Source organism: Gossypium arboreum, chromosome 8 (genome assembly GCF_025698485.1).
Source record: "Gossypium arboreum isolate Shixiya-1 chromosome 8, ASM2569848v2, whole genome shotgun sequence".
In the NCBI taxonomy this organism is placed as follows: Eukaryota; Viridiplantae; Streptophyta; class Magnoliopsida; order Malvales; family Malvaceae; genus Gossypium; species Gossypium arboreum.
Window position 1 is genome coordinate 4,543,247 of NC_069077.1, and position 12,563 is coordinate 4,555,809.

General features: G+C 25.7%; 1 protein-coding gene across 1 annotated transcript; it reads left to right on the forward strand.

Annotated features, from left to right (window-relative positions):
- The first annotated feature begins 136 nt into the window (after positions 1–136).
- Positions 137–1,614, forward strand: LOC108474697 (uncharacterized). Its single transcript, XM_017776701.2, has 2 exons — positions 137–1,011; positions 1,100–1,614. The coding sequence occupies exons 1-2, from the start codon at positions 516–518 to the stop codon at positions 1,177–1,179; spliced, it is 576 nt and encodes a 191-aa protein (XP_017632190.1). The 5' UTR covers positions 137–515; the 3' UTR covers positions 1,180–1,614.
- Positions 1,615–12,563: the final 10,949 nt, after the last annotated feature.

A 12,563-nucleotide genomic window follows, 5' to 3' on the forward strand; every position in this document is an offset into this window, starting at 1 on the left:
ACCTTCCTTGAATCATGGAGTAATGGCAAAATTTAGCCAAAATCCAATCTTCACAACAATGTAGGTGAGCCATCCAAAATTGACAAACTTTTAACAGTTATAATTGGATGGTCCAATAACAAGCCAAACCATCCTATGTCATGCCAACCCTTTGTTTCGCCATTAAAGGAACCTTCCAAATCATCATCTTCCAGCTTAACCTGGTTGGCCCTACTCTTTGTTTTTATCAACAAATAAACAACATTAAAGAGTGTTTTTAAACAGAAATAGAAATCAAAACACCCTGAATTTGCAATATATACCTCCTTGCTTTACAGCTTCCATTTCGGATCCATTCCTTGGTTTCACTTTTAAAAACCATTGCCTGGCCGCCTCAGCTTCACCGTTGCTGCCGGCGGCCAGCATGTGGCAATAGTAATAATAAAAGAAAAGCTTCAGTTTTGTGTTGCATTAGGAACAACAAACAAGAAGCTTGTTCAAAAACTTTCACATATATATAAAATTGTAGGGTGAAGATGGGGAAGGAGGAGGATGAAGAGGGAATGAAAACGGCGATAACATCACCATTATCATCATCGCCGTCATTATGCGAGTCGGAAACGGAAGAGTTACAACGAATGCCGTTGGTGCCACCGCCATTGATGAAGAACAAAATGTATTTGTCAAAGCAGTTGTCGATGTCCGAGACGTCTCGAGACATTGCATGGGAAAGAAGGCGACGGCAAATCCTTCGTCAGCAAAGAGGGAAAAACGGGTTGACTGACGAAGATTTATATGAACTCAAAGGTTGCATCGAGCTTGGGTTTGGGTTCAATGAAGAAGAAGGTCAAAAACTATGCAATACATTGCCTGCTTTAGACCTTTATTTCGCTGTAAATCGTCAACTTTCACCTAGTCCCGTTTCCACCCCTCAAAGCCGACGTTCTTCCTCCACATCTTCACTCGGTGGCCGGTCAACTTCTTTTGACAGTCCTGTAAGTGAGCCAGCTGATTGGAAAATTTACAGCCCAGGTGCTTGTTTCAATCCCTAATCCCATTCAAACCCTTCATTTTTTCTTGAAATATCCACACTTACACTTGAGTTCCAATTTTCTTGTAGGAGAAAATCCACAACAGGTGAAGGCAAAGCTAAGGCATTGGGCACAAGCAGTAGCATGTTCTTTAATGCAATCATATTGATGACCTCTGGGTTTGGGTTGGCTTGTACAGAGGCAGAAAAAAAAAATGTTATATATTCATATATAGAGAGAGGGTCAGAAAAGAAGAGTCAGTCAGTGGGAAAGAGAGAAAGAGACTGGCTTTTCATTGTTTTTAGGGTTCTTTCTTTGATTAAATCAATAATATAAACAAAAATGAATTTGCTAAAAAATCAAAGAAAATACTGCAGCATTTCTGGTTTTTTTTTTTTTTAAATGGAAAAGAAGGGGGCAGTCATTATGATATATGAGAGATTGATATATATACAAGGTTAAAGTTTGGTTAGAGAGGTTTTCAGCCATGGATTCTTCTATTTGATTTTTTTTAAAAGAAAGAAAATGATTTTGTGTCACTGAATCTGATGTAAAATAATTTCACTATTTTTTCATTGCCTGGAAAAAACAAAAAAAAAAAAAATTGGATCAAGGGATATGTATTTTGTTTTCTCTTATTTAATAATTCTAGCTTTTTTAATCTACTTTTGTTTTTGCAAACTTTTATCCTATATGATTTACATTTCTAATTTTGGGAAAGGAATGTAGAAAACACTAACACTAGATCATATGTATCTTTTTAATAGTTTAATATTATATTAGTATTTTTTTTTAATTTTAAAATTTTTATCGTGAAAAAAAATCAAATGAAAATGAAAATCTTAAAATTTAAGATAAATTATTGATATGACATTAAACTATTTGAATAGGATAATATCATTATTTCATACAATACTTTCTCGTTTAAGATTCGTAAATTAGATTCTTCTTTTTACCATTGACAATGAATAACATTGTTCAATAACTATAAATCACAAAAAATTAAGGTTAAAACATGCTATTAGTCCTCATTTTATACTTATTTAGAATTTTTTGTCAATCATATATAACATTATATGTGTACGGTGTAATTAACATGCCAAGTAAGTAAGTTTAGAAAAAAAAAGCTACTGACGTGAATAATTGGACTGAGAGTTTTTTTTTTTAAAAAGAGAACTTAAATTTTAACTTTTAATTACAGAACTAATTTTTTTTCTAAATACAAAGACTAACTACATATTTTAACCTATTTATTTTGAGTGGATTTAGTCAATTTTACTTCTAATTACTCAAAGTTTCTTTTTATTTTTGAAATTGATATTAGGACTAATAGTTTTTGTTATCTCCGTTAGTTAATATAGAAATCCTATCACACGTGTATGCGTGTAGAAATCATAAATTTAGAACATAGATATACAACTGATGAAAGTAATAAAGACAGCATAAAATTTAGTTTAGCAGCAATATTAATGTTCTATTGGTGTAAATAGTATGGGTTCAAATCTGACTCATATAATTTTTTATTGGTTTTAAAAAATAAATTTAATTATTAAAATTTACATATTCTATCAATTTAGTTTCGATCCAACAAATTTAACCTAAAATATTTACACATTTTGTCAACTTGGTCATGATTTAACAAATTTAACCCATAACATTTACACATTCTCTCAATATTTGCACAAAATATATCAATATCAAGAGAAAAATTTATTATTATATCAATCAAAATTATGTACAACTGACAATAAAACATTAATGTTGTAAGTAATTGTTCTTACTTGCTCACATAGAAAATTAATAGACGTTAAATTGCTCCATTTTTTAGTGGGATATCAACTTGCTAATATCAAATTTGAGAGGATCAAAAAGATTTTTAACTCCCTTTTTCTATTAGAGCTGAAAGTATGGGTGGAGAGGATTTTTCCCAATTATAATCTTGCCCTTTTTCTAAGGGTTTTATCATGTTTCGAAGATAAAAGGCGATGTGTGATTTGTTGGTTGAGTTTTCATTAAAACTACCATAAAAATAAAATTAAATAAATAATTTTGTTATTATATAACAATTATGTGAATTTTATTTTTATATAATAATTTAATGATTACATAAATTTTATTAAAATTAGTAGCACCACTTGTTTAAGGAGAGCTTAAATGATAATGGAGATGTGTTTCAGTAAATAGTATTTCCTATCTTGAAAAGTGAATACATGACGATGAGATTAGTTACTATAATAATGAGATTGTATATTATTGTGGTGAAATTAAAATCAGAGATGAGATTTTTTAGATTCAATTATAACGATATTGACGAGATGAATTATAATGAAAAGAGAAATGACAATTATATACTCTATCTAAAAGACATAAATATAAAGGGAAAAATGTGAATATTTAACAAAAATTATATTTTATTTGATATATATGAAATTAAAATTAAATAAAATTTATTAAATTTATAAATATAATAAATAAGAAATTTTTATTGAAACTAATTTTATTTGAAATAATATTATGTATATAAATAATAATTACACATAAAATATTTTTATTCTTCAATTACAAAAACTATTTATTGTATTCTATTTTTAAATAAAATATTAAAATATTTCAAATGTTAATAAAAAAAAAGAAAAGAAAGAAAGAGTGAAAAGAAACATCCAATCAAAAATAAGAAATAAATAAAATATTAGATTAATAAAACCATTAATGAATGATGGAATGAAGTGGTAACATTAATAAAAATGCATGCACATAATATCTAAACTATTATTTTGGTGTTATGAGTAAATTGAAGATTAATTTAATTAAAGAAATTTTAAAATATTTTATTGTTATTAAAATAGATTATATTATTCGAATGTAATTTAATCTTTTAATTTTAAAAAGAAACTCAATAAAATTTAAAATTTAATTGTATCATGTATATTTTATTACCCTTGTCAATTGTAGATATTTATGCTATTATTTAAGCCCTAATTGAGTTAGTGTCACTAGTCAAACGAACACCAATTCAGTTAGAAAAATTACTTTGATGTCTTTTTGTATTTAAAATAAATTATATTCTTCAAGTGTATTTTATCTTTTATTTTTAGAAAACCTAATACCAAACTATTTGCATCAATAAAACATTAACTTTACCGCTAACCAAAGTTTTAATTTAACTTATTTTTGTACATTTTAATTTTATTATACACATTTTATTGCCTCTATCAATTGTATATCTATAAGGGTTTGAAAAAAATACCGAACCAAAAAAACTGAAATGAATCAAACCGAAAAAAATTCGGGTATTTGCATACTCAAGCCTAAATTAAACCTTAAACTCAAATACCCATTAAAACTTAATACTCTTAAAGCCCAAACCCATTAAAACTAATATCCATTAATATTTAAAACCCAAATAGATAATTTAATTTTTATCATTCATTTATAAACTAATTTAAAATTAATATTTAAATGTAAGAAAATAAAAAAATTATTTTAATTTCTACCGATTTTTACTTTAATCCTTAATTTTTTTACCCTAATCAATATTTTAAAAAATAAGTATATTTTTAGGGTGACCAAAATGAAAGTAACCTAGAAGTTAGGTAACTAAAATGAAAGTGTGAACATTATGTGATGTGTACAAGTTATTTGTAGTTAGAGATTTAATAGTTGAGTGACTAAAATGAAAGTGCTCTAAAAGTTGAGTGACGAAATTGTAAGAATTGTATTTTGGGAGACCAAAATGAAGTGCCCTAAAAGTTAGGCACCAACTAGGTAATTTATCTAAATAAATTATATTATTCAATGGTATTTTAGTTTTTTAATTAAAAGCAAATAAAAATATGCATATAGTGATAATTGATCTTGTACCAATTGCATTAATAAAACTTTAAATTTACCACTCCATCAAAACTTTATTTTAATATTTTTATACATTTTATTTTTTATGCACACTTTATTATCGTACATTTCATTATTTATTGTATGTTATTTTTAAACTAACATTTGTGTTCTAAGTACGTAGTTTCCACATACATACATGTCAGATAGAATTTCTACATCTATATTATTATTTAAGACCTTTATTGAGTTAGTATCACAAGTCAACCAGGTATCAACACTGTTAGAAAAAATTACGAAAATGTCCTTTTATAATTAAAACAAGCTATATTATTCAAGGCTACTTTATTTTTTTTATTTTTTTAAAAGGCCAATAAAAAAATTGCATGTCATGGGATTTGAACCTGTGCCAATTACATTAGTAAAAATTTAAATTTATCACTCAACTAAAAGTTTTCTTAAATTTTTTTTTTGTACATTTGTATTTTATTATTCATGTTTTATTACTTCCATAAATTGTACATATCTATACTTGAAATTATTTAAGCCCTTAACTAAATTGATGTCACAAGTCAACCAGATATCAACTCGGTTAGGAAACTACAAAAATACTATTTCATATTTAAAATAAGTTACATTATTCAATGATACTTTTGCCTATTTTATTTGGAAAATTAATTAAAAATATGTATATTGTGATGTATGAACCCACACCAATAAAACCTTAAATTTACCATTTAACTAAAGTTTTATTTTAATTTTATTATTCGTACTTTATTATCTCCATCAATCTGTATATTTTAGTAATGCTGTAATGCATTTAATATTATTAATATGATATGTTTATGTATTTAAATTTCATCTTACTCACAATTTTTTTTCATTTTGATACCATAAATATTAGATTTGTTATTATTAATTAATTTCAAACCTTACGATTTAATTATTTATCTTATGTTATATTCAAATACACACATTTATTCTAAATATAGTTTTCACACACATATACATGTGATAGATATACTAGTATTGATAGAGTTGTTGGATGAGTTGGTGTCACAAGTTAACTTGACACAAACTCAAAATTTATGATAAACATCATGTTAAATAAGCTGTAGTACATTTAGTATTCTTAATATAATGTACTTACGTGTTTAAATTTTATTTTAACATCGTATACATTTTATGTGTTACTATTAATTAGTTTCAAACCAAACATTTCATTATATTATTATATAAAATTTTAACTACCATCTATGTTCTAAATACGTAATTTTCGTATACGTGTGATAGAATTTTTAGAATTAATATATATAAAATAGTACATGCTTGTATGGCCCAAATTTTGCCCGGGGCCCAATAAAACCAAACCCAAATAAACATAACTCAACTGCCCAATTAAAACCCAATACAAACCCAAAACTTAGCCCAAAACACTAACCCAACCCCCCCAAAAAAAAAATCAGAAAAAGAAAAAACCTAATCTCATCTACTCCACCATCATAATTAGCCACCCACCCCCATTTTGCTCCACTTGCCTACAATGGAAAAAGCAAATAAATTAAAAAAAAGGAGAACAAGTGGTAAAAGCTTATAAAAAGCTACAATCTCAATGTAAAAAGGGGGGGATTGGAGAGGAATTTATTATATTTTGGAGAGAAGAAATTTTTTTGAGATTCAAGAAGAGATTTTTTTTTTTGAGATTCAATAGGGGATTTTTTTTTTTGAGATTCAATAACAAAAAATCAGTATATCAATAGCAATCAAAAAGGTTCAAAGGGTTTCATTATATTCACTCCAATCGTAGTAAAAAATAAGGGATAGAATCAAAGCTGCACGTTTTGGGTCAAAGGGCTATTGTCCGTTTTAGTCCTTCCCGGTTATTTGCATGTGCGAATTAATCCCCTCTTCTTTTATTTATTACGGATTTGCCCCAAAATATTGCTCTCAGATTCGATTATGTCTTTCCTATTATTTTTTTATTTGTTTCATTTACCTTATTTATATTATTATGTTTGCATTTATCTCTTATTTCATTCTAATACTAATATTATTAGCACTTCTATTGTTTTTACTATTAATTAATGTATGTTTATTATATATGTACGTATGTACATTTCTATATATATAAGTATTATTTTTATTACGTCATTTTAATATTACTATTATATCATATTTATTTTCGCATTTTAATATTATTATTATTATTATTATTATTAGTGTATATTTTTATGTACATATATGTATGTATATACTTTTATATATAGTATTGTTTTTAAATTTAATATTTTTATTTGCTCTTTGTATTTCTATATTATTATTATTATAATATGGTAGTGTGTATTTGCATTATATGTGTATATATATTAATATATAGTATTATTTTTGTTTACTTTATTTTAATATTATTATTACCTTCATTCCATTATTATTATTACTATTATTATATTTTACTATCATTATTTTCATATGTTTATATGCTATTGTTTATATTATTATTACTATAACTACTATATTTTTTACTACCTCTATTATGTATTACTAATATATTATTACTACTATTGTTCTTGTTATTATCATCACTTGTTATTCTCATCACTATTATTATAATTTATTTTTGTTACTTATTATTTTACTATTATTATCTAATATATCATCATTATCATTATTTTCATTATAACTTAATAGATTATTATTATTATTATTAGCATTACTTTTAATACTATTATTTAATATATTATTTTTACTATTATCGTCATATTGTTATTATTACTATTATATTATTATGTTATTATATCTTTTACTATTATTATTGTTGTATTTTTCTATTATTGTTATTATATTTTCCTTTATTTTTGTATTTACTTATACGTTATTATTTTATATTAACTAATTTGATAACTGTATATTTTTAACATATTTATTTTATTTACATATCATTACTTTTATTATTATTTCATCATCTATTCTATTTATATTTTTTTAAATAATTTCAAATATTTGGCTTATTCATTATTTCCTTTCTTATTATTTATTCGACTCATTTATCTTACCTTCGTATTTATCGTTAGTATTCATATTTGTGTTTATGTTTATCCTGTTATGGTTATCAATTTTTACTTGTTATGCATTCTTTATTATCTCGTTTCATTACGAATTTAGGTTTTATCCAACCCGATAGTAATTCTTTCACTAAAGTAAATATTTCGTATTTGGTAATCCGAGACAATCGTTCCTTAACTTACTGGATTTCGATTTTTTTTCTCTCACGTTTAACCTAAATAACGGCATATTCTTTTAAATCATAATACGAGTGTTAAATAAAATACTTACTCTCTGATATTTGAGGTGTTGTGTCCTAACTCACTAGATATGACATCTTATTACCTCGAGATAAGATTTTTTTTGCAAATAAGGCGATGCTTGGTGTTTGGAAATTTAGAAAGTAGTGCCCTAACTTATTGGGTTGCCACTTTTCTCGTTGAATTGAATAATTAAGCACCCTTCTAAGTTTTTAAAGGTTTTTTAAATGCAAGCCAGTATCTTGGAATTTCAAAGCAATATGTCCTAACTTATTGGATATAGCGTTTTGCTGCTTCGAGATAGGAATTTCAAAAAAAAAGGATAACTTAATGTTAATACTTTGACGCTAGTGAATCCCAATTTTCAAAGTTAAAATATTTTAAAGAGGACTACATCTTAAATTTTTTTTTTCTTTCGACGTTAAAGATATTTGATAATCAATTAGGTACCAATTTTTGGGCGTTGCGAGGGTGCTAATCCTTCCTCGTACGTAACCGACTCCCGAACCTGTTCTTTTACTTCGTGGACCAAAACTAATGATTTTAAAACAAAATGTTTTAAAGGTGATCCAATCACACCTAAAAAAGATTGGTGGCGACTCCCATTTTCATTTTTAAAATCGATTCCCATTTTCCAACACCACGATTTGAAAATGGTTTTGACAATGCTTTTTATCAATTTTAAGATTTTAATGCATTTCATAAATTAGGACCACTTCATGTTTATGTTTAAATAACTTAAAGAAAAATACAAAACATGATAAACATATATATAAATTCAAATTTCTCCACTTGAGTATTGAATTTTGGGTTGTTTTTTCACTCAAAATAAATTTTAAAATATATTTTTCCTATATTTTAATGTCTAATTAACAAAAAATAAATTGATAACTGAAAAATAACTTTTGAAAAATAATTTGTGTTTTAAAGTTATGTCTTCGCTTAGAATATGAAAAATAGAAATGAACAATTTTTGTATAAAAACTAAATTGGATTAAGTTAAATATTATTATAATAGTAAATTTTAATTTAATTTTTAAATATTAAATTATTAATCTCAAATACTGTGATTTTTAATATTACTAAAGCATACATATTTATAGTTGAATAATATATAGTAATATTATTTTAATAATAAATAATAATTAATTTATAGTATTTATAGTATTTATTAAATTATTATTTAATATTTTAATGATAATGTTAAAAATAATTACTATTTTAAAATTTAAATATTATTCTTAATATTAATATAATATTTTATTATTAAAATATTGATATTTGAAATAATATTAGTACTTAGAGCACGAAAGAATATTTTTTTATAATTTTTTCTAACCAAGTTGGTGCTTGGTTGACTTATAACATCAACTCAATCACACACTTAAATAATAATATAGTTACATACAATTGATAAATGTAATAAAATATGCATAATAAAATTAAAATGTACAAAATATATTAAAACCAAGCCTTGGCTGAGTAGTAAAATTAAATTTTATCTGTGCAAATGATGTGAATTCAAATCCTCTACATGCAACTTATTTTACATACAATTAATATTTTTATAATTTCCATAAACGAGTTAGTGTCACAAGTTTGAATAATAGTAAGTATATATATATTTACATATTTGATGGAAGTAATAAAGTATGTATAATCTATACTATTATTTAAGCTCATTACTAAGTTGGTGTCACCTCAATTTGGTTACCAATTTGATTAAGAATTTAAGGAAATGTCCTTTCATAGTTAAAATAAGTAATATTATTTGGGGATATTTTAGCCTTTAAAATATTCATATAATATGATCTAAAATCTCACCAATTACATTAATAAAACCTTTAATTTGCCGTTCAATTAAAATTTTATTTTAATATTTTAATACATTTTCATTTGATTGTGCACATCTTATTACCTTCATTTATTTATTCTTATTTATTAAGCCTTAACTAAGTTGGTGGCACCCTCAACCCGCTTACCAACTCGGTTAAGAAATTACGAAAATGTCATTCTGTAATTAAAATTTTTAATATTATTTGAAGGTATTTTAATCTTTTCATTTTAATAAAAGCCAATTAAAATATGCATATGGTGGGATTTAAACTTGCGACCAATTAGATTACTAAAACCTTACATTTACCACTCATTCAAAGCTTCATTTTAATATATTTTATATATTTATGTTTTAATATACACAATTTACTATATGTATTAATTGTATAATTAGTTTCAAACCATACATTTTATTGTTTATTGTATGTTACTTTTAAACAATGTTATGATGAGATCATTATTCAATCAGACAATCTTGAGAATGAGATTTCTATCAGTGATAGCAAACCTGGTTGTCCAAAAAACTCTTTGATAATGAGGATTTAACAAATTCTAGCCTTTGAAGAGAATTGATTCTTGATTTATGTTCCGAGAGAGACCAATTGGATAGTTGATGCTTTGGCAAAAATAACTTTGTCAAGTGATGAATCTTTGAACATATTCGAGGTTCCCCCTCTAGAGATTGAAGAGATCTTAAAGCATGATAATTCCTTTGATAATTTGCTTATGATCTACTCTATGTATGTAATGGCCTAATTTTCAGTGGTGTCGGAAATGGTGATTTGAGATCACTAAATTCGACAAATAAGATTGAACAAGATAGTAATTTAATATTTATGAGTCAAGTAAGAATTTAGAAGAATTTGTGAAATGGTGAAATTAGTGAATTAAAAGAATTTATTAGGTCAAACGGGTCAAAAATAAGGTATCGAGACCTCAAAGTTGAAAATCAAGCTATAAATATTTTTATAAATATTTATGGAGTGTCATTGAGTTATTATTAAAGTTTCGTTAGAAAATTTTAACGTTTGGATGGCTAATTAATTAAAAAGGACTAAATTGAAAATAGCACAAAATTTGTTAAATTGTGAGTAAATAGCTTAAGTATTTAAAAAGATGGATTTAAAGAGCCATTAGACCCAAAGGTTAATGGCTGGACGGTTTGGGTATGAAATAAGCAAGAAAACAATGTGAACAAGGGGCAAAATTGGAAATAGATAAAAGTTAATAGTTAAATAATGATGTAATTGAAAAATCTAGACATTTCTTCATATTTTCTCAGCCAAAACGCCATAGAAGGTCTGGATAAAGCTGGTTTTTCATATTTTTACATCATGTGAGTTTAATTCTTGCTTTTTCTTGATAATTTTTATGTTTTTATGACTTTTAGAATTAGGTCCACTTGTAGAATTCATTAGTTTTTGATTTTATGGGTGAAATTGGAAGTTACCTTGGATGGATAAGGGAATTTTATGATTAATTATTATGAAATTTAAGTTCTAATTTCATATTAAGGTGGTTTTATTAAGTGATTTTGATAGGAAATGATATTTAGGACCTAATTGTGAAAAAGTTGTGAATTGAAGGTTGCTGTTGAAATTCAGAATATAAAAGGTTTTGAAATAGTTTATAATGATAAAATAAAGTGTTAATTGAGAAAAATTAGTTCAATTGATGGGTGAATTGAGTAGGGACTAAATTGTGAAAACTGTAAATTTTGGGGTAAAAGTGCAATTTCGAAATTTGAACAGCATAAATTGTGAAGTGAAATAGAAATCAAATAAATGCTAATGAGTAGAAATATTTTATATTATAGATCAAGAATCCAAAGAAGAACGAGGAAAAGAAAAAGTTATGAATAGTCCCTAAATTTCAATATCTTCTACAAATTAGCCGGGTAAGTTCATATGGTTGAATTTAGATGTTTATTTGTGAATGATTGAAGTATATAATGTGTTATTATATACGAATTTGTTGTGGGATTGTGTAGATTTTGTTAATGAAAGAATAAATGTGGAAATGCAAATTAGGAAAAACGCAGGATTGAGATACGTTCAGATCGTGACGTGTGATGAATTGATGATAAGACCATGGTTGTTCCATGGCAAAGTGTGAAATGTAGGTATGGTATCATCCATACTAAGTTGTGAAATGTAGGTATGGTATTATCCATATTGAAATGTGAAATGTAGGTATGGTATTATCAAATCCATACTAAGTTAAGAAATGTAGGTATGGCATTTCCCATACCGAGTTGAAAATGTAGGTATGGTATTTCAATGAGGAAAACCATACTGAGTTGTGAATCGTGGCATTGAGCAACGACGTACTCAATTTCGTAAGTCGTTTCCTAATTTGATTATAAGAAATAAAGAGAAGTGATCCAAATGAAAGAGATTGAGTAGTTATTCTTGTTGAGCTCAACTATGTGAATTATTATAACAATGGTTGTGAACCGCAGAAACTTTAGTAAATGTTTTGGTATTGTTTGGAAATATTATGTTTGGTAAGCATTACTTTTAACCTATGAACTTACTAAGCTTCAATAAGCTTACTTGTGTGTGTTTAATATTTTATGTAGATT